Source organism: Schistocerca nitens, chromosome 6, assembly GCF_023898315.1.
Source record: "Schistocerca nitens isolate TAMUIC-IGC-003100 chromosome 6, iqSchNite1.1, whole genome shotgun sequence".
NCBI lineage: Eukaryota > Metazoa > Arthropoda > Insecta > Orthoptera > Acrididae > Schistocerca > Schistocerca nitens.
The window spans coordinates 497088703-497111654 of NC_064619.1; the positions used below are offsets into that span (position 1 = coordinate 497088703).

Here is a 22952-nt window from a genome sequence, read left to right on the forward strand (position 1 = left end):
CAACAATAGACACACATGCGAGCGCGCACACACACGCACGCACGCACGCACACACAATTCAGAGAGTCGTGTGTTTGTGTGTGTGTGTGTGTGTGTGTGGTGTTGACAAAGGCCAATTGCCGAAAGATTTAACTGTGGTGAAAGTCTTTTTGGTGTGCCTATCTGCGACTCAGCATCTCTGCTATACGGTGAGTGGGAACTTTCCTTCGCATAATATTGTTAAAAACATTTTTATTCAAGAGGTAATAACAAACTTGTCACAAAATGTGTAAATATACAATACACTGGAAGAGCATATGATAATTCTTACACTATTGTAGACACACATCATCAAAGAGAAAAAAGTTTACAACAATTACTTACAATGATCACATTTCTGCACCAGAGATGTGCTGGCAACACTCATATTATCTAATGTTATTAACACTATATGTAAATAAATCGGTTCTACTAAGAAATTTGCAATAGAATAGGAGTTAGTCACCAATAAATTTTTTAGGCTCCTCTTAAACTGAAGTTTATTATTGTTGGCAAGAAACAGAAAATGCGTGTTCCTTAACAATGAGCATGTTACTGGACTAACATTAGTTACTTCAAGTCTTTGGGAGGATTATTCTATTTCTAGTACTGAGTCCATGAACTGAGCTATTGGCTTGAAAAGAGATATATTATTTATGGCCAATTTCATTAAGGAATAAATATACTGAGAAGCAATACTTAGCATCACCAGTTTTCTACAAATGGAAGAAGCAATCTGGTTATTAATATCAGAAGAACGGATTGTAATAAAGATGAAGAAGAAAACTGAATAATCTGCATAATGTGTACGAAAAATTTTATGAAAGCTGGCTACTGAAGCTAAAGCCTCATTTCTTCAACCTCAGACATTCTAAATTAAAGTAAATATTACTTAACTGCAATGATTTATGTGTAAGCATTGGGAAGGTCAATACAATAGCTCCAATAACAAAAAAGATAGTAATGACCCATAAACAGTGTACACTTATTTTGCCAAAGATTAACCTGTTTCTTGTCTTAAACAGTAACTACATGGATAAAAAGCAAATAAATACCCCTGTGACTTGAGAAACAGTTGTGCATCAATTTTCTACAGCTGCAGTGTGGTGAGCAACAAATTTTTAATTAGGAGTGACATAGTAGCAGATTATAGTTTCTGAGCTGCGCAATGATGCATGCCTGCACAGTCCATGAAAGACAAGTGTCTGAGATTAAGTTTTAGGGAAGTGCACAGCTATAATCTGTAAGAATTTTTCCTATTTAGTGGGAAAGTCAAAGAGAGCAGGTGTACTAGTAGCTGTGAAGATTGGTTATGATTAACCGAAAAAGGATATCCATCAACTTTTAAACATATGATCCACAACAGCCAAATTCTATTTTCAATCTCTGGTTGGTTAGACTGGAAACACAGACACACAACGAATACAGCTTTTGTGTTTGGTGTGTGGAAAGCCGCCATCCTCCCCCCCCCCCCTTTTTTTTAAGAAAACTACATAGACTATCAGAAAAATGATATGTACAATATTTGTTGCAGAGTCAGGAGAGCGATTCATAAATTTCACTTAATTCTGTTTCCATGAGTTAAATGAAACTGTTAAAATTTGAACCATATTGACACACTTATAACAGATATCTTCGTCATTATTTTTACCCTTCTAGCAAGTAGATGTACACCACCTGAAACACTCTAAATGTATTAAATAATTCACTCCCAATCATGTGTGTATGAGAGCAACACACTGTTAGAATTTCAATCTGAAATTTAAGCAACAGTTTTTATATGTGTTTTCTACCTGCTGTAAGGTGATTACTCTTTTAGTCAAAGAATTAAGGAAATATTTCCTTACTTCCTTGTTTCAGTGCAGTAACTAGGACATCAAGCACTTTTAATAACAAATAATGGAAAGAGGTCAAGGTACACCACTATACAATCAGGCCGCAGTACTGGAACAATGCAACTACATGTAATGATGTCTCAGTTTCTTAAAATAAATAAATAAATAAATAAAAAAGACAGTGATGCTTGTAAAATTTGCACAAGATGAGAAGGGGAATCCCGTGAGTAGACTGCATGTGCTGGTACCACAACAAACGTGTCAAAGCAACACTGAAATGTATAAATGACAAAAATGAGAGAATATGTGGTCGATAAGTACTAAGTGTGACAAAAATCAAATAATACGACATGTTAAGGTCAAAGGAAAAATATAATAAGTGAGTTGACAGACAATTTAGAGACAATCAATATGAAGAAGTTTAAAGTGACTGTCAAAGACTTGGATAGATATATACAACACTAGATTATAAACATCGCCTAGCCTGTGATGATGTGATTGTTAATGGGTATTCCCTGCAGAAAACGTGGAGTTTTCTAAAAAAAATGTGAGACTAGATTAGATTCAATTTTCATTCCATTGACCCAAAAATGAAATGATTCCTTTGGGTAAGCATGCACAACATATAAGAACAGTTCCACAGATATCTCTATCAAATAAATTTACGCCTGACTCTGTGGTAATACAACCAACACAGGCTATACAAAAAGTAATGAAAAAACTCCCAATAAAGATTCAAAAAGGAAATTTCCCATGCAAAGATGCACCACAGCACTCCTACTTTATGCGAACAGTCACTGAAAAGACCCCTCTACAAGCATTCACGAACTGACAAGACATTCTGTTTTTGTGAATGTTAAGCTTATGGCAACAGACACAAATAAATTGAAAAATGTTAATCATACTGTGTTTATAAGCAGCAGAAATGATGTATATAGAAAGACAGCCCTCCAATGTTATGCACGTTTATTGCCAGAATTATTTAATATGAATGTCATCCACACATACATGTCAATGCAATATGATTTGTCACAATGGTAGCGTGTAAAAAAACAAAGAAATTCAGTATATATTTCCGAGCTAATAAAACTTAATACGTTTAATATATCTAAAAACAAAGATGATGTGACTTACCAAATGAAAGTGCTGGCAGGTCGACAGACACACAAACAAACACAAACATACACTTTTTTCCCCCTAAGGTAAGTCTTTCCGCTCCCGGGATTGGAATGACTCCTTACCCTCTCCCTTAAAACCCACATCCTTTCGTCTTTCCCTCTCCTTCCCTCTTTCCTGATGAGGCAACAGTTTGTTGCGAAAGCTGAATTTTGTGTGTATGTTTGTGTTTGTTTGTGTGTCTGTCGACCTGCCAGCACTTTCATTTGGTAAGTCACATCATCTTTGTTTTTAGATATATTTTTCCTATGTGGAATGTTTCCCTCTATTATAACCATATCATTAATACGTTTAATTATACACATATGCAAGACAAAGCTAAAGTGAACCATAATGAACACACATGCCATGGTTTGCCTGTAAAGAGGAACAGGAAGACCAAGTTAGTAATCTGATAAGTGAACTGTGCAACAAATGTAGTAAGGAGGAGCATTCAGTCGTCCTAAACTACAATATAGAGGTTTTCTTTAGGACAAAGGGCTATCACACTGGTGTTCTACATCTACAGTCATATTCCAAGATCTGACTATATCATGCACCACACTAATAATGCTATACTTGAAAATCACAAGATTGTTTTTCCTACTAATCTGCATTAACTTATATTTTTCTACATTTAGAGCAAGTTGCCATTCCTCACATCACCTTCGGATTTTGGCAAAGTCATCTTCTATCCTCCTACAGTCTCTAAATGATGATACCTCTCAATACACCACAGCAAAGAGCTGCAGATTGCTACTCAACCTGTCGTTGGGATGTCAAGTTACCACTGAAGGAACCGGTTTTTGTTTGTACCGGTTTTTTACATCTCCAGTTTGACCTGACTGTTAAATCCACTCATTTAAGTTGTTTCTGAAATAACTGATTTTTTGTTTTTTCGTTGCAATTATTTTCAGAAGTACAATGCAGACAGTAAACAAAGATTGAAAAAATTCGAAGACTTCGTCAGCCTTCTGCCACGTACATTTCAGCATAAGTAAAATCAAAATACCAAATAAATTATGTAAATAAAAGAAAACTTAGTCCATCCTCATTCACTGCTTTTCTCAAAAAGTAACGAGGAAAAAACAAAAGATGACAGTAATTATATATTGGTTTTAATTTTTTTCAACTCTTCTCAGAACTCAAGTTGTAATCAAGGATCATACCACTATTTGTGGATTATGAACAGTCAGTGCTAAAAGGTGAAAACTGAGATTGGAGAAGTCTACTCTTCATGTTGAGTTATCTGTTTCCAAACTATAAATGATATGCTATGGTTTTAATGTATTATTTGTGTCATAATTTCCTTTCTCTTTTATTATAAAAATGGGAGACAAATAATATTTTATGTTAGAATTAGTAGATTTTTTCCTTTAATTGTTTCAAATGGAAAATCCATTTTATAGTCAAATAAATTTATTCATCTTTTAACAGGAATATGATTAATGGTGACTTTTTGTTGACAAAACTAACACTGACCAGGAACAATTACGTCACAATAGTTAAAATTTGAATAACAAATGAATCCATTGGCCAACATCACTGTCCAGTATGTTCATAAATACTTGTTCTATAATATGTTGACAAGTCAGCTCCTTCCACCAGAAATAACATCATAGAAGGATTATATCACCTTCAGAACCCACAAACTTCCTACCAGAGAGAAATTTTTTGGGCCACAAATGACAAACCTGGCATATGTATTTTATTTCGCTCCTAAAAAAAAAAAAGAGGATCATTGCTTCAGGTAGTAAATGACGATGAAACTAAAGCTCTATTTCGTTCAGAAACAAACTTCCAGGTCCCATTACACCACTCTTGGCTACTTGCTGATTACGTGATGACCAAAGAGCATCTGTCCCTTTGAAGCAAACATGAAAGTTTACCAATTTCGTCCAAGTAGATATTTACCTCTTGGTTCAATTTGCAATGGTTATCTGGCAATGAGGGCTTTCATGCACAATTTTTAAACCACGAGTTTGATAGTGTAGAATTGCACCACACAGGAACGTAATACTTCTGCACTTCCCTCTTCAGCGTTGCTCATATGCTTTTGAGGTAGGATTCTGGATGCACTATGTTTAGGATTGAGACTTCTTAATGCATGTTTGAGAATGATGAATAGCGGAATAACAAAATGTTCTGTAATGTACTCCCTTTCAAAAATCTCCTTTGTGGACTTGTCGAAAGGCATTGAAGTATCCAATATCTGCACCAGAAATCACCCATGGTGCATTTTTTATGCAGCATTGGCTAGCACTAACGCAATCAATGGTGACAGTTTTACAAATCTTTCCAACATAAAGCAAGTGGTATTCCACCTTGTTTCTACTGACTAAACCAAAAGCACTATGTTTCCCTTTGCTGTAACCTCCCTTTCATGCTCCACCCTAAAATTCTCCATAAGTACATTATTCTACCTTTCAAATGTGACACTTGACTTCATACTGCTTATTAGACATTTTAAAATTTCATTATTAACATCCTCTAGGTCAACTATTAATATTAAGTGTAGAAGACAGGCAAAACAATAAATGGTCCACCCAACAACTTTCTTATCCCTGCAATTGTGCTGTTCCCAGCATGTGTGCAGACACCAACCATTTCTGACATCGTCACATGACAACAGGTATGTTACTGCCTCAGCAATGACAGACCAGGTGTGGCCAAGTCTTGCACACTGCACAAGCATGCACCTCGTCTTTAGTAAGCCATACCACATTGTCTGAGCAATGCTGTACCAATTCTGTTGCTCATTGCTAACTTTCAGCGTTGATGTTGAAATAGCACTGATCACTTTTCCCATTTTCTATAACAACCCAATATTTCAAAGCAATGGAAATTTTATAAATAAACATTACTCTTTTTTTAAAAAAGAAAAAGAGTTTTATTTAAAAATCAAAAATTTTAGCACTACTACAATGGTAAATTGATACATCAGGTTTTCACCCGATCATTAGTAAAAAGTAAAAAAACCTATTACAACTGAGACACAATAAGCACTGAAAAATTTCCGTTATTCAGAAACAACAATACAGGATCGGTTTTAACCTGTCAGTTTCTTCCCATCTCTATCCTGTCCGTCACATCATTTATGTATACAGAGAATATTCCATCTCCCGCTCCACTAGTTCTACGAAAGTATGGGAAGCCATCAGGAGGATTTCCGGGAAATGCAGCCAACTACCTGTCACGGCATTACTGCATCAGGGATGTCTCCTCATGGTGCCGAGAGCCATTGCCCAGACACTGGCCACGCATTTTGCGGAATCTACCGCCACTATTAACTGTGATCCAGATTTCTGCCGCTACCGCACTGCCATCGAGAGGGGTCACTTGGACTTCCGGTCTTCAAATTCTGAACCCTACAACTGCCCCGTCACAATGTGGGAACTGGATTCGGTGCTGTCTCTGGCTCATGATACTGCGCCCGGTCATGATCAAATCCGGTACAGCATGCTGCTGCACTTGTTGCTGCCACCCAAGGAAGTTCTCCTGAATTGTTTTAATATGATATGGTTATCTGGCACGTTCCCTGACTCCTGGAGGGAGGCGATTTTGATTCCCCTCCTCAAACTGGGGAAAGACCGAATGCATCCCAGTAGTTATCGGAGTATTGCTCTGACGAGCTGTGTCGGGAAGATGTTGGAACGCATGGTCAACCGTCACCTGGTTTGGCTGTTCAAGACCAGGCAGCTCCTTAGCCACTCTCAGTGTGGCTTTCGGAAATGTCGTTCAACTATAGACAACTTGGCCCTGCTTGAGGCGGCCAGACCAGCAGGTCTTCCTACGTAACCAGCATTGTCTAGGTGTATTCTTTGACATTAATAAGGCATATGGCACTACTTGGCGCCACCTTATCTTCAATCAACTCGCATCAGTGGGGCTTTCATGGCCATCTCCCCATCTTCATTCGGTCCTTTCTTTCCCACCGCCTCTTTCGATATCGGGTTGGTAATGTGCTATCTGATTTGTACGTGCAGGAGAATGGTGTTCCTCAGGGAAGCGTTTTAAATGTCACCCTCTTTGCCATCGCCATTAACAGTATCACGTACACTATGCGGGGTCCTGCCCAGTGCTCCTTGTTTGTGGCTGATTTTGCTGTTTTCTGTTCTTCCTCCGGTCTTGTCACTGATAGTCGGCAGTTGCAGCTTACGATAAAGCGATTAGAGGCATGGACTGCGAAGACGGGTTTTACCTTTTCTGCAGACAAATGTGTGTGTGTTTATTTTAATTGTCCTCGACGTATTTTTACCTCTCCTGAATTGCGTCTGAGGGACACCATTCTTCCTTTTAGCGACACTTTGAGATTCCTGGGCCTCACTTTTGATTCCAAGTTGTCGTGGTTGCCGCACCTTAAAGACCTCAAGGTACGGGCCCTGAAGGCACTGAATATTTTGAAGTGTCTGAGCCATCGGTCCACGGGAGCAGATCGGGCGTGTCTGCTGCAGTGTAATAGGGTTTTGCCCAATCGCGTGTTGACTATGGATGCACCGTGTATGGGTCAGCGAGGTCTTCGTATCTGAAGATTCTTGACGCAGTACACCACGAGGGTATCAGGCTAGCCACTGGTGCCTTCTGTACCAGTCCCATCCCCAGCCTGTGTGCTGAGGCAGGGGAACCGCCGCTCACCATCCAGCAGAAACTCCTCATGGTACGACGGGTGTGTCAATTCCTTGCCTGTCCTACCTCCCCTGCGTACCCTACCATTGCCCGACCGCCTATGGAATGTCTCTTTTCCAGTCGTCCTAGGGCAACGAGACCATTTGGGATTCATGCCAAGCATTTGCTTGAGTCCCTTGGTGTGGAGCGTGTGGCACCCCAACTCCAGGGTTTTACCCGCCTGCCTCCCTGGTTGCTCCAGAGGCCCAGCGTCCTTTTAGACATGTCAGAGTACCGGAGGAGCTGCACTCCTACATTTGTTTTTACCTCCTTATTTTATGATATTTTAAACCACCATCCCAACCATGTACCAGTATTTACGGATGGCTCTAAACAGAGGGACTCTGTTGGTTCTGCTGTTGTTTTCCCTGATCGAGTCGTCAAGTTACGGCTTCCTGCAGCGTTTACCATCTTTGTGGGCATTGGAGCAGATGAGATGTGTTCCCAGTCTTAAGTTTCTCATCTGTTCTGACTCCCTGAGTGCCCTTCAGACCATGCAACACTTGTACCCAGCGGATACGGTCTTCCAAAACATCCATGATGCCCTACTCCACCTGCAACGGCAGGGGAAGGAGGTTTCTTTTTGCTGGGTGCCGGGGCATGTGGGTATTAGGGGAAACGAACTGGCGGATGTGGCTGCCAAAGATGCATGTTCCCTCCATCACGTTGTTGAATGTGCCGTCCCCCTCCATGCTGTTACCTCCCTTTTGCGTTTTCGTGTTATGCGTCAATGGGAAGAGGAATGGCTGGCAGTCGGTGAAAATAAGCTGCGTCTGGTCAAGGCCACCACGTGGCCATAGCGTACCTCCTACCAGTCATGCAGGCGGGATGAGGTTCTCCTCACTCGCCTCCGCATCGGGCAGTCCCTTGATGCATGGTTTTTTACTCCGGCGGGAGGACCCCCCAATCTGCAGTGCTTGTGGCGTCCAGATTACTGTCCGCCAAATTTTACTTGACTGTCTTTTATTCTCTGACCAGAGGGCGGTGGTTTCCTTGCCACCGGATTTGCCCTCTATTTTGCAAGACGATGCAACGACTGTGGTTAAGGTCTTACGGTTTTGTGTCCTGTCTAATTTGTTGCCTCGGATTTTAGGGAGAGGATTTTAATGTGCTGCTGGGTGACTGGCTCACCCAGGTTTTAGGTAAGAGGTCCGCCAGTCACAATTACCTACTTGTTTCACTTCGATTTCTGTTCTCTTTTCCTTGTGTTTCCTTTCCTTTTTTAGTGCGTTTCTTCTCCTCTTGTTTTGCCTCTGTATGTGAGGATTTGGAACTGCGTCAGGTCTGTGTCTTTTAGCTGTTCTCCTTGTTCTCTGTCCGTCTTCGTCCCTTCACTGCATGTGTTCCTGTTTCTATGCGTTTGGGTGCTGATGACCATGCTGTTTAGCACCCGAAAACCTCAAACCACACACACACACACACACACACACACACACACACACACACACACACACACGATCCTATCCCACTTCCCTGCGCTACTCCTTATGATAGCCTTGTCTCTGATGAACACTCTCTCTCAAGGACAATGTACTAGATTCTACTACTTAATAAGTCTTTGAGCCACTCACGTATCTGGGAACCCATTCCATATGCTCAGACCTTCATCAACAGTCTGCCCTGGGGCACCGTATAAAAACTTTCAGGAAATGTAGGAACATGGAACGTGCCTGTGGCCCTTCATCCAAGAGTCACAGAATACTGTACAAGAAAAGAGCAAGCTGAGTTTTGATCAAGCAATGTTTTCTAAGTCAGTGCTGATTTGCAGACAGAAGTTTTTCTGTCTTAACCAAATTTATATTATTCAAACAGAATATGCTCAAGAATTCTGCAGAAAACCAATGTTAAAGATATTGGTCTGCAATTTTGTGGATCTGTTCTTTTATCCTTGTTATACACGAGTCACATGCGTTTTATCCATTCATTTGCACTGGGCAAGACATTCACAATAAATGCAACCTAGCTAAGGGACCAATGCTGTAAAGTACCCTGTGTAAAACCATATTGGGATTCCACCTGGACCTCGTGACTTATTTGCTTTCAACTCTTTCAGTTGTTTCATATGTCAGGGATGCCTGTTACTATGTTTCCCTGTGGAGAGTCTAAATGGTTAAAATGACTCGAAGCACTATGGTACTTAATATCTGTGATCATCAGTCCCCTAGATTCAGAACTACTTAACCCTAACTAACCTAAGGACATCACACACAGCCATGCCCGAGGCAGGATTCGAACCTGCGACCACAGCAGCAGCAGCACGGTTCCGCACTGAAGCACCAAGAACCGCTCAGCCATGGCGGCCGGTGTGGGGAGTCTATGCAATGGTCAAACGACGGTATGTTTGTACAGTCCTCCCGTGTGAATAATTTCTTAAAACCAAAATTTAAAACTTGAGGTATGTAGTTCAGATGTACTAGAGTCATGTACACTTTGAGTACTGTCAAGCTGTGAAATAATTATCCAGTGATTAACCAATTTTGATTCCATAAGGAACCACTGTGCACAGTGACAATACATTATTATAAGGAAAGATACGAACATAGCAGTCAATCACGAAGGGGCAATTAAGAAAATGGATTACTGTAAAAATTGTTACTTAAATGGTTCTCTTGCAAAATGGCCAATCAACAATAATGGATAATTCCCTTAATAATGATTCATTTGAATGTATCATCTCAGAAAAAAACCTTGATTTATTGCAAATATTTATAGAGGAATAGCCACCACGTGTTGGTGATAACTGAACAAAGGCTAAAATCCAGTGAAACAATATATTACAAATTAGAAGACTACTTACTAGTAAATAGTTTTGTAATCAATGTCACAAAGGTGGTGGTGTAGGAGTAGAGTACATAGGCCAACAGCGGCTAAAAAAATTATCTTCTCGAACAACATACCAAAGATGGATCAACTGAAATTGTCACATAGAAGAAGGTGCAGTTAGCTGAATGACATACACTAACTTCACTTAACGAAGGTTTATTCAGCATTTGCACATACAAGGGCGCAGAGCAAACTGCCTCCAGCCAGAACACATTCAGTATATATACAACTACAGAACATTCCAGTACAATGGTTCTTGTCATTTGTAGATACTTCTAGAATGTACTCGAACCGAATATAGAAATTAAAACTGTACAGTCCAGGTGAGTTTTGAACTCATGACCCTCCATGCAACAGTTTAGTATCATAACCACTACACCACAGTGTTATTCAGCTTCTTCTGTGACAAAATTACATGTGTTGAGTTCCACAATAATTCACATCTACATCTCAAAGACTACTCCGCAACAAAAATATTATGTAAAGGATAGGTGCTACTAAATACATAGCAGAGATGCCACACCTGGTCTAGCCTTGGCAGACACAGACTGTGGTCACGTGTGTGTGAGCTGTGTTTGTACACGTGTGTGTGTGTGTGTGTGTGTGTGTGTGTGTGCGCGCGCGCGCGTGTGTGCGTTGTCTATTCTGATAAAGGCCTCTTTGGTCAAAAGCACTGTTTGACAATATTTTTGTTGTGCCTATATGCAACTCAGCATCTCCACTATATGGCGAGTAGCAATATCCTTTTTCATTACTTGTCATTATTCCATCCTGGATTTTCCATTATCTGCTCTGCAATATTTAAGCATCCAACAGAGGGTTCTTCAAATCACTTTCAGATTACAGTAAAGTCAAAATCACTTTCAGATTACAGTAGAGTCCCGTTAATCTGAACTAATTAGGACCAGACCTTGTTCAAGGGTGAGAATGCATCTAAACTGGCAATCGAACTGGGTGTTGGTAAAGCAACCATTTGTGATTGGAAGAAGACCCCAGTGAAGCTTGAACAGTCCTGTACAACATCTTCGGGAAAAACACTCGAAATTCGGCAGGCTTCGAAACGGTTCCAGTACGATAATGTGGATGAAGCTCTTTTCCTTTGGTTTACGCAGCAAAGAGAAAGGGGAACTCCTTTGAGTGGAGCACTGGTTCAGGAGAAGGCTGTTTACCTGAACAAGTTAATGAATGGTGATGAGTTTTTTAGTGCAAGTACGGGTTGGTTGGACAGATTCAAGAAACACCATGGAATCTGTCAGCTAACAATTAATGGAGAGAAGCTATCTTCTGACCGTGGTGCAGCGAAGGAATACTTGGGTGAGTTTGGAAAAATGATAAGAGAATGAAAGTATTCTCTCCAACAAATTCATAAAGCTGACTAGACTGGCCTTAATTTTAGTGCATTGCCAACAAAAAGCCTGGTATCAAAAGCAGGAGACCATGCTTCTGGTTTAAAATGTGCAAAGATTGTGTGGCTTTATTAGTGTGCAGCAACGCTGCTGGTAATCACAAGCTGCCTTTAATGCCGATCAGCAAATTGCTAGACCCAGAGCTTTTAAAAACTCCAACACGAAGTCCCTGCCTGTATATCATCGCAATCACAAAAAAGCATGGACAGATGGTAAGCTGTTCAAAGAATGGTTTCACGGCCAGTTTGTTCCCTCTGTTCGACAGTTTTCTAAGGAAAATCATTTGTCTGCCCCTGCAGTCCTTTTGACTGATAATGTGCCATCTCATCCCAGCACTGAGGAATTATGTGATGGAGAAATTGTGACGAAGTTTTTGCTGCCGAATGTTGCACCACTTCTACAGTCAATGGACCAGGGTGTGCTGCAAACTTAAAAAACTGATTTACAGAAAACAATTTTTAAGAATGCTGATCCAAGGTGAATGCATTCCTTCAGTGGCCAAAATAGAAAAGACCAAATGAAGGATGTTGTTTATAGGGCCACTGAGGCATGGTAGAATATTTCAGAAAATACACTGAGAAAATCGTGGAGAAAACTGTGAACATCTCTTGAATTTCAGGACAACCTAGTTGAAAATGAAGAGGAAAATCTACTACAAATGATACAGACAATCCCCGGATGTGAAGAAGCTAGTGATGGAGGTGTAGATGAGTGGATAGCAGTGGATGATTTCATGTTTATGAGACGAAGGCGCAACTATGCGACATATAACAGACTATCTTCATTATGCCAAAAAACAATGACTGAGTTTTTGTCACATAAAAAGTAGGGATAAAATGTCCGCTGCATTTTAGTAACTTTGACAGCTTTTCTTTCATTGTTATGCATTGTTTAAACCTAATGTTTTCTTGCCAATTTTTCTAACAAGGTTTATTGTACTGTGTAAATTAAAATAGTGTGTATGTACAACAGTTTACCACACAGTTTTCCATATTTAGACTAACATTTTTCATGTTCGGCTTAACCGAACGTTCGGATTACCAGGGTTCGGATTAGCAGGACTCTGCTGTATTTTTCTACTGTTCCACTCTCGAACAATGCGCAGAAAAAATGAACAATTACATCTTTCTATGCAAGCTCTGATTTCTCTTATTTTATTATGATGATCATTTCTTCCTTGGTATGTGGGTGCCAATAAAATATTTTCGAGTTTGGACGACAAAGTTGGTGATTGAAATTTCGTGAAAAGATCCTGCCTCTGTTTTTGTGATTGCCATCCCAAATCGCATATCACATCTGTGACACTCTCATTACATTTCATGATAATACAAAATAAAACTGCCCTTCTTTGAACTTTTTCAATGTCCTCCATCAATCCTGTCTAATGTGGATCACACACCATGCAGCAGTACTCCAGAAGAGGATGAACAAGTGTAATTTAGTATTCCCTCTTTCAGAGGGTCTCTAAAACTTCCTTCGAGAATACAGATATCCCTTCTGTTTTACTCAATGAGTTTCCGTCAATTGCTACGAACTCTGACCTTTCTACAGTAAATCACAAATCCAATCACACAACTGTGATAATATTCTGCAGGCACAAAACATGATTAGAAACTGCTTGTGAGGAATGGGTCAAAAGACTTCTGGAAAATTAGAAACATGGAAACAATCTGAGATCCCCAGTCGATAGCACAATGGTGTAAAGTGAATGAAACAAAATTACTGGTTCCAGAATGAAATTTTCACTCTGCAGCAGAGTGTGTGCTGATATGAAACCTCCTGGCAGACTAAAACTGTGAGCCGGGCAGAGACTCGAACTCAGGACCTTTGGCTTTCATGGGCAAGTGCTCTACAAACTGAGATACCCAAGCACAATTCACACACTATCCTCATAGCTTCAATTCTGCCAGCATCTTGTCTCCTAGCTTCCAAACTTCACAGAAGCACTTGGCCACAAACAACAAAGGTCTTGAGTTCAAGTGTCGCCCAAGCACACAGTTTTAATCTATCAGAAAGTTTCAAAATTACTGGTGTATACAGCCCACCAAAAGCTGGTGGACAGTTTAATAGTGTAGCTGGACAGGATGGTCCTTGTGACCTCGAAAAGGAGATTAGTGTTTAACATCCTGTGGACAACAAGATCATCAGAGATGGAGTGTAAGCTCATGTTGGAAAAGGAAATTGGCCGTGACCTTTCAGAGGAACCATCTCAGCGTTTGCCTGAAACGATTTAGGGAACGGACACAGGTTTGAACAGTTGTCCTCCCGAATGCAACTCCAGTGTGCTATCCTTACTGTATTTGGTGATGTATTTTGGATGCAAATTCAAATCCATATTTATTACAGAAGTGGACATATATATGTAAGTAAGTAAGAAAGTAAGTATGTATGTATGTATGTATGTATCTATGTATATACCTATGTTAAACATCTCCTCCTAAACCATATGGTTTATTTCAAGCAAATTTGGTACACATATTACCACATATTATTTAGTATCTGGAAAGAAATAGTATGAGGGTAAGAACCAGCAATTTCCTAAGGGGTGGAGATGATAATGTGGAGAGAGAAGGGGGGAGGAGATGAGATTCACAGATAGAAGGTGAAACGGACAGAGAAAGGGAAGAGGAGGATATGGATAGGGAGAGGGGGGAGGAGATGGACAGAGAGTGGGGTTGGAGTAGGAGGACATGGAGACAGGGAGGAGAAGATTGACTTATAGGGGGAAGGAGCAGGTGGGCAGAGAGACAAGGGCAGGAGCAGATGGACAGTGAGAGGGGAGAGGAGCAGATGAACAGAGAGTGGGAGGGTGGTGGACAAAGAGAAACGGGGTAGAAGAATTTGGGATGGGGAGGGAGGGAGGGAGTGAGGGAGGGAGGGAGGGAGGGGGGAGGAGGAGGAGGAGGAGGAGGTGGTGGTGGTAGTGGTGGTGGTGGTGGGAAGAGGGGGAAGAGGGGGGGAGAGGGGGGGGGGGGGAGGAGGAGGAGGAGGAGGAGGAGGAGGAGGACAGAGAGAGGGAGAATGAAGAGATGCACTAATAGAAGATTTGAATAAATACATACCCACAGTTTGCTGACTATTCAGCTAGTAGTATAATAAACATTAAGCTCACTGATGTACTGAGTAATATATTCTTTAAAATGCATAGTAAGCTCAGACATTAGATTAATAGACACATGCACACTACAACAGATTACGCTGTAATCAGCAAAAATTTTATAGGTAACAAAACTTACAGTAACTTACAATTTCATTATTCTAACCACTTTTGTCAGGTAACAGAGTACCAAAATTCAACAGCGTCAAAAACAACAAAAGTTGTTCTGAAGAAACAAACTCTGAATAATTTAAACACTGATGCCTTTAAATACAAACTAGCAGAGGAGAAACGAGATTCTGTGCACTAAGTGGAAGGGTCCAACAACAAATGGAATGAATTCTATTCAGTTCTGTTGAGTCGTTATGACTATTGTTGACCTGTCAGAGAAATCCAGAAGATAGTATGACGGTGTAAAAACGGAAGCATTCTAGACTGAAATTCCCTTCATATCTAATAAGACTCAGAGAGAGTATACACGATCTAAACCTGCATCATAAAGATACTGCTCTGCAGATTTTTTAAGGCAAAATACAATTAGGATCAGGAAACTTTTATAATTAAAATTGTTAATCTTACGAATCAGAGTAACAGTAAAGGAAAGTAGTCTGATAACTCAAGTAAAAATTCTGGGAGCTAAATGACAAATGTAAATATCCCAACAAACTGAACATATAACCATTCAGAATTAGACATGATTCTAACACTGTGAAAAATTCAATACTGTATTTTATATCTTTGGTGATTATTTCTCTTCTCCTAAGTTTTGAATTTACAGAGATAAATGAACAGAAAGAATGCAAAATAATAAACATGCAAAAGAAAAAAAATATTCATCTGAATAGGAAGGCATTTCCAGGGCAACTACTAAGCTGTATATAAAAAGGAATCCCACAATTTACCTACGTGACAATCGCAGAGGAAACATATCAAACTGTTCTAATCTTGAGTGTTTTGAAATCGGTGAATAAAAGGAGAAGTAAGGAAGTTGTCTCCAATTGCAGGCCAATATCACTAATTCCCACATTTAGAAGTACATTTAAAAGTTTTATCATGTATCAGCTTAATGCCTTTGTCACAAATCACAAACTGCTTTAGATTCTCAGCACAACTTAAGAAAAAAATAAGCACAACCACAGCAGTAACACAGTTCTTCCATTAAGTGTGCTGTTTGTTGGGCCTGAGGATGCCAACTGCAAGGATATTTTTGGACTTAACGAAAGCTTTCGACTTAGTAAACCATAAGTTACTTCTAAAAAAACTCAAGTTATATTCAGTCACAGATCCATCCAGTTACCTTCTAGCAACATATCAACTAAATCCTACGCAATACAATAAACTCTCAAATGAATTACATATGATTACTAACTTTCTACCCAACAGTGAAATAGTAATGCACGCTGAACCTCTGGCCTCAATCCGCTGTTTGTTTCTCTTCCTTGTGCATACAGGGTCTGTCTTGGAACCCAGATGTGTTTGTACTGGGGAGTCAAGTTGAGTGATTAGCCTCAGAGAATGGAGGGTGGCCTAAGTTTGTCCTTTACAGTTGGAAGTTAAGTCGTCAGATTGTGTTGAATACGAAGCAGCATACGTTTTCTCTCTCGCAATTTTTCATAAACAATGAGTGTGATGGAGACACAATGTGACTTTGCACCTATTTTAATATTCTCAGCTGCCAATCTGCTCCAGACCTCAACATCATTTTGAGATGGGTTGTAAATTTCAACACAACTGACTCCATAACAGAAAAAAGAGGCCACTTGGCCCTGACAATAGAGCACACATGTCCGAACACAACAAACAAATTGTGGGTGTGTGTGCAATAGAGAACTATAAATGGTCAGTTCCCTCACATACTGTGGGCATTATATGTTGATGCTCTAACCCACCTCCACCCAAGCACTTCGATGTTACAGTTGGACAGTGAGGAGAGTACAGTTTTAACAAGGTGGTGCAACTGCATACACAGCTTGTAATTAAATGACTGTCTTACAGAATCTGTTTCCAGGCCAGGCCACATTATCTCCATATATGGCAATCTTCACTGGCTTCCTCACTTCCCTAATATTTTTGTGAGGATATTTCAAGCCCAGAGTATATGTTAAGTAGCAACATTGTCTTGAAGATCTGAAGGTGATAACCAAAGAGGAAATCATTTGTATTCCATGAGAGATGTCAATTGATGAGTTTTAAGGACAGGCTAGAATCATGCACAAAGGTAAACAGCTGTTATGTGTACTATGTGATCTTCAAAATGTAAATGAAACAATGAAATTATCAACATAAACCATATATTGCAAAAAAAAGTTTTGTTGAGCAAAACTGAATAAGTACATCTTATTTGAAAAACCACATGATTCCCATGATGAACCTTGTATTAATGACAGTGCACAATCTCTTAACTCCCATGCAATAATTTTGTATGTGGAAAAATCCCTAGTAACTTTTATCTCCTTAGCCAGTTCACAAAGATAGTCCCTAGGCAAACATTAAAAATAGTATACAATGGATTATTTACCCCCTTCCTAACTACAGGACTGAATTATTGGGCTGTCCTGCTAACATTCACTTAAAAAGAGTATTGCTTGTTACGGAAGAGCATGCCATAAAGTGTTTCTGCAGCACTAATAATCAATCATTTATTTTTTACAGATATTTAAACTAATTACATTTTCATGACTCAACAGACTGAAGCTATTAGGAGCTGTGATATACATGATCACAAAACTAGACAAAATATAACTACTTCCTGCAAAGAAAAAAATTAAAACAACAGGTTGGAACTGATACATCAACAGTTTGAACAACAAAACTCTCTAGTAAAATTTAAGAGGAATTACTTTCAATAAAATTACAATTTTTTTCTGACAGAAAATTGTTATATTCATTCAATGCATTTTAAAATACTCCTTGTGATATGAACCAGTAGCTCATCTGCAATACTGTAATAAATATATAAAATAGATGTAAAATGCAACCAGTTTTGCTGCTAATACTTATGAGGTTTGCAAAAGCCATTGATGGCTCTGAGCAAAGAAAATATAAATAAATTTTAAAAATTTTTGTTGTTAACTTGAAGGAAAAGATCTTGTTTAAGTGTCGGTCAACCACTAAACTTCTCAAACATATGGTAATGATTATATTCACACTTTCCATTGTTTATATTCCACCCAGGCCTTTCCAAGATTTCATTGAACCAGAAATACATATATTGTTTTACATTTTTAAAAATGTAGGTGCTTATTAGAAGTATTACTTAAAAATATACTTCATAACTTTATATGTCAAGGAAACAATTGCTTACAAACATTCCCTTTCACACAGTAATAAAAATGTTTGAGCATCATATCATGTCAGTAATTCTCTCTCTCTCTCTCTCTCTCTCTCTCTCTCTCTCTCACACACACACACACACACACACACACACACACACACACAATGAAGGGAAGTAACTTACCACCATGACGCCTCTGAAGTAATTCTGTGTAGAACTGAAGATGTTGAGCATCATTCAGGTTTATCAATGTACCCAAGTACTCTTTCAAATCTCTTGGATTTTCTATTGACACAATATACCTATGGAAAAGGAACAACAATTACTTTTGGTTGTTACTATAATGGAAATACAAATACACAAACTGATTAACATATCCCACTGGAACCAAAATAGAAGAAAGAATACACTGATACACACTTACAAAAGGTAATTAGGTCCACTTCAATTAATATTTGTGTTACAACTACAATGTTCACAAAAAATTTGAGAAATTAATTATGCAGTGTGATAAAGAAAACAAAAAATACATTTCTCCATACTTCAATTCCTACATCACATTCATTTGTGAAAAGTAAATCTTCAATTCCTACATCACATTCATTTGTGAAAAGTAAATCTCATTTCCTGTTAGCATCCACTGCAAGCACAGACAAGCATAGTTTGGAAAAGCCACATCTAACACAAAACAGAATTATAGAGGGCTTGAATAGTTTGGTATTTCTTTCTGCGGTTACAAAAACTCGTTTCAAAATTTGGCATCAAAAACATTGTGCTTGTAATCCACAACAGTAACTGATCTCTTCATACTAGCCAACTAAATTAGTTTCAAATCAGATGGTAAGCTACAAATCTTATCAGCTCTTTTAGTCTTCAGAGTTGGTGGTTTATGAGATAACTGAGAAGTAACAAATTGCTCATTTGTGACCATCTTCAGCTTTCCACACAGTTTATTACATTACTTTATTCATGAGAATACATCCCCAGTTCTCAAATTGAATATTTGCTTACCTATGCATTTAGCAGTCATATCGTTTGTCTATCAAACTTTATGTTAGTGACATAATGTATTTCCTACTGAAACAGTTCCTGGAGCAGTTCCTACTGAATTACAAAAGCCATTTCACTATCACAATATCAACAGATTTTATCTGTTTTACATATGTACTACCAAAACTTACTGCTAAGCCATTCCACTATCAAAATATCAACAGATTTTATCTGTTTTACATATGTACTACCAAAACTTACTGCTTTATCTCTTTCACACCTAACACCTTGCAAAAGTTTACACACCTCGGTGGCTGCAAGAATTTTCTATTAGTGACATATCATACTCTAGCTCTTCCTTTCTTCTTTCTCTCTTTATCTTCTCCAGTAGTTTATATATTTTTATGACAAATTCTTAAGCTGAAATGCAGTAATATTGTTTTCAACACAACAATATTTTTTGGGCCTTCACAAGTAAGAGATTAGTCTTACCTAATGTAGAAAAAAAAACATTTTTTGATTCTATTAACCTAAACTGATTTCTCAAAGGTAGTTGGTATGTTGCCTTTGATGACAGATAAAAATTCTGGAGTTCTCACTTGTGATATGCAATATATAGCAGTCTTTGGGAACCGTGAAACAAGTACACTTACCAACTCCATGACTGTGCTGTACAACTATTGTATACGTTGTATGATTGAATATAAGTAGCCAAGTTTTCAGTAAACATTGCTGCACTAGAGTCACATTTAGACCTCAACAGGCAGTCAAAATGTGTGAAGAAGTTGTCCATTAAATTCCCAAAGGAATTGTGCAGGCATCTACTTCAGATCATTCTGAACACACAATAGAATTACTAATTGGTAGACCAACAGTTTAGGTACTGCAAAAACTTGACACATTGAGAAATCAGAGGTTGTGAATTGGTTATGACACGAAAGAGTTCAAATAATGGTGCTAATAAGTTATAATTACAGTGACCATGGCAGAAGTTGAACTCTTTTGATTACACCCTAGTAAAGTATGTACACCTACACAGGCTTCATCAAACAGCTATAAAAAGCAAAATTTACTAGATGCAGAAAAATGACAAGTAAGATGTGTGTTGGGAAAGGAGATTTGTCATGTAGGAGACACACTGGACCACATATTTGCGTATATACTGTTCAATTTAAGTTTTTCTGGGCTGGGGCATGATCAGTGATATCTATATGGAATGAGGCACTAGACTTGGAGTTTGTCTGCTTGTGTCTGTGAATGTGCGGATGGATATATGTGTGTGTGCGCGAGTGTATACCTGTCCTTTTTTCCCCCTAAGGTAAGTCTTTCCGCTCCCGGGATTGGAATGACTCCTTACCCTCTCCCTTAAAACCCACATCCTTTCGTCTTTCCCTCTCCTTCCCTCTTTCCTTATGAGGCAACAGTTTGTTGCGAAAGCTTGAATTTCATGTGTGTGTTTGTGTGTATATCGACCTGCCAGCACTTTCGTTCGGTAAGTCACATCATCTGTGGTTTTAGATATATTTGAATGTTTCCCTATATATATATATATATATATATATATATATATATATATATATATATATATATATATATATATATATATAAAAAGAAAGATGATGAGACTTACCAAACAAAAGCGCTGGCAGGTCGATAGACACACAAACAAACACAAATATACACACAAAATTCAAGCTTTCGCAACAAACTGTTGCCTCATCAGGAAAGAGGGAAGGAGAGGGAAAGACGAAAGGATGTGGGTTTTAAGGGAGAGGGTAAGGAGTCATTCCAATCCCGGGAGCGGAAAGACTTACCTTAGGGGGAAAAAAGGACAGGTATACACTCGCACACACACACATATCCATCCACACATACAGACACAAGCAGACATATTTAAATATGTCGACAGACACACAAACGAACACAAACACAACCATGTTTGTGTGTCTGTCGACCTGCCAGCACTTTCATTTGGTAAGTCAGATCATCTTTGTTTTTATATATATATATATATATATATATATATATATATATATATATATATATAAAACAGAGGGAAACATTCCACGTGGAAAAATATATCTAAAAAGAAAGATGATGAGACTTACCAAACAAAAGCGCTGGCAGGTCGATAGACACACAAACAAACACAAATATACACACAAAATTCAAGCTTTCGCAACAAACTGTTGCCTCATCAGGAAAGAGGGGAAGGAGAGGGAAAGACGAAAGGATGTGGGTTTTAAGGGAGAGGATAAGGAGTCATTCCAATCCCGGGAGCGGAAAGACTTACCTTAGGGGGAAAAAAGGACCTGTCCTGATGAGGCAACAGTTTGTTGCGAAAGCTTGAATTTTGTGTGTATATTTGTGTGTCTATCGACCTGCCAGCGCTTTTGTTTGGTAAGTCTCATCATCTTTCTTTTTATATATATATATATATATATATATATATATATATATATATATTATATTATATTTTATGTGCGATTGGACCCATACGGATCACGCAAAGCTTTTCCGATTCAATTTTTTAATTCTCCAAACTTCTCTCATTCTTTCCCCATGAATTCTCTTTCTTTCCTCTGTCCACTTTGTCCCCTGTCTCTTGCAAACTTCATTCTCGGGTTGTACTTTCCAACTATTGATTTTTTGCCTGTATACATTTCTGTTTATAACTTCTGAAGAATTTATTTGTGCATTTGCTAGATCTGTTTTGGTTTCTTGTATCCAGGGTATGGTTTTCAATTTTTCAATGTATATTAAAATTTTGTGGGAGAGTCTGGGTGTTGGGAGTCTGTGGATATGACCATAAAATTTTAGTCTTCTTTTTCGGATGTCTGCGGCGAGGTTAGATAATTTTTCTGTAGTTTTCCGAGACTGTAACCTGTATCCATCTTCAGTTCTTTTTGGGCCAAGAATCTTTCTGATAATTTTGCGTTCCTCTTTCAGGATGCCTTCCAGGTCGCCTTTTCTATGGAGTGTGAGTGTTTCGCTGGCATATAGTGCTTCGGGCTTGATTACTGTATTGTAGTGTCGTATTTTTGAATGAATGGAGAGACACTTTTTATTGTAGATGTTGTGGGTTTTCCAGTATGCTCTTTTCAGTTTTTGCAGTCGAACTTTTTGTGCAGTTTTCTCTCCCCCTGTGGGTTCTAGGACCTCGCCTAAGTATTTAAAGAATGGAACTCTCTCAATTTGTCCATATTTTGTAGTCAGTTTTTGAGTTTCAAATTTTGAGCAGATGAATTTGGTTTTTTGGAAGGAAATTTTCGGCGCATTCTTTGAGAATGTCTATCTGTTTAATTGCTGTGGTCTCGTTTTCTGCTAGAATGGCCACGTCATCTGCAAATGCCAAGCATGAAATTTTAATACCATCTTTAGATCTTCCTAGTTGTATAGGCTTCCAGTAATTTTGATTCTTCAGTTCTTTTTCCCATTCTCGGATGACTTTGTCCAAGACAAGGTTGAAGAGGAGTGGAGACAAGCCGTCACCTTGTCTGACGCCGGTTTTGATCAGGAAGGGCTCTGATATTTCACCCAGGAATTTTATCTTAGAAGTTGTGTTTGTGAGCGTTTCTTTGATAAGGTTTAGGGTTTTCGGATCGAGTCCTAGCTCCTCAAGGATAATAAAGAGAGATTGCCTATCGATTGAATCATAAGCCTTGCTTTGCTTTATATATATATATATA

General features: G+C 38.8%; 1 protein-coding gene across 1 annotated transcript in view; it reads right to left on the minus strand.

Annotated features, from left to right (window-relative positions):
* Window positions 1-22952, minus strand: part of LOC126262301 (activating signal cointegrator 1) — a 131852-nt gene that overhangs the window by 78924 nt on the left and 29976 nt on the right. The window contains exon 2 of the mRNA XM_049958839.1: window positions 18457-18575. Within this exon, the coding sequence (XP_049814796.1) occupies window positions 18457-18575 (119 nt within the window). The remainder of the gene's footprint in view (window positions 1-18456; window positions 18576-22952) is intronic.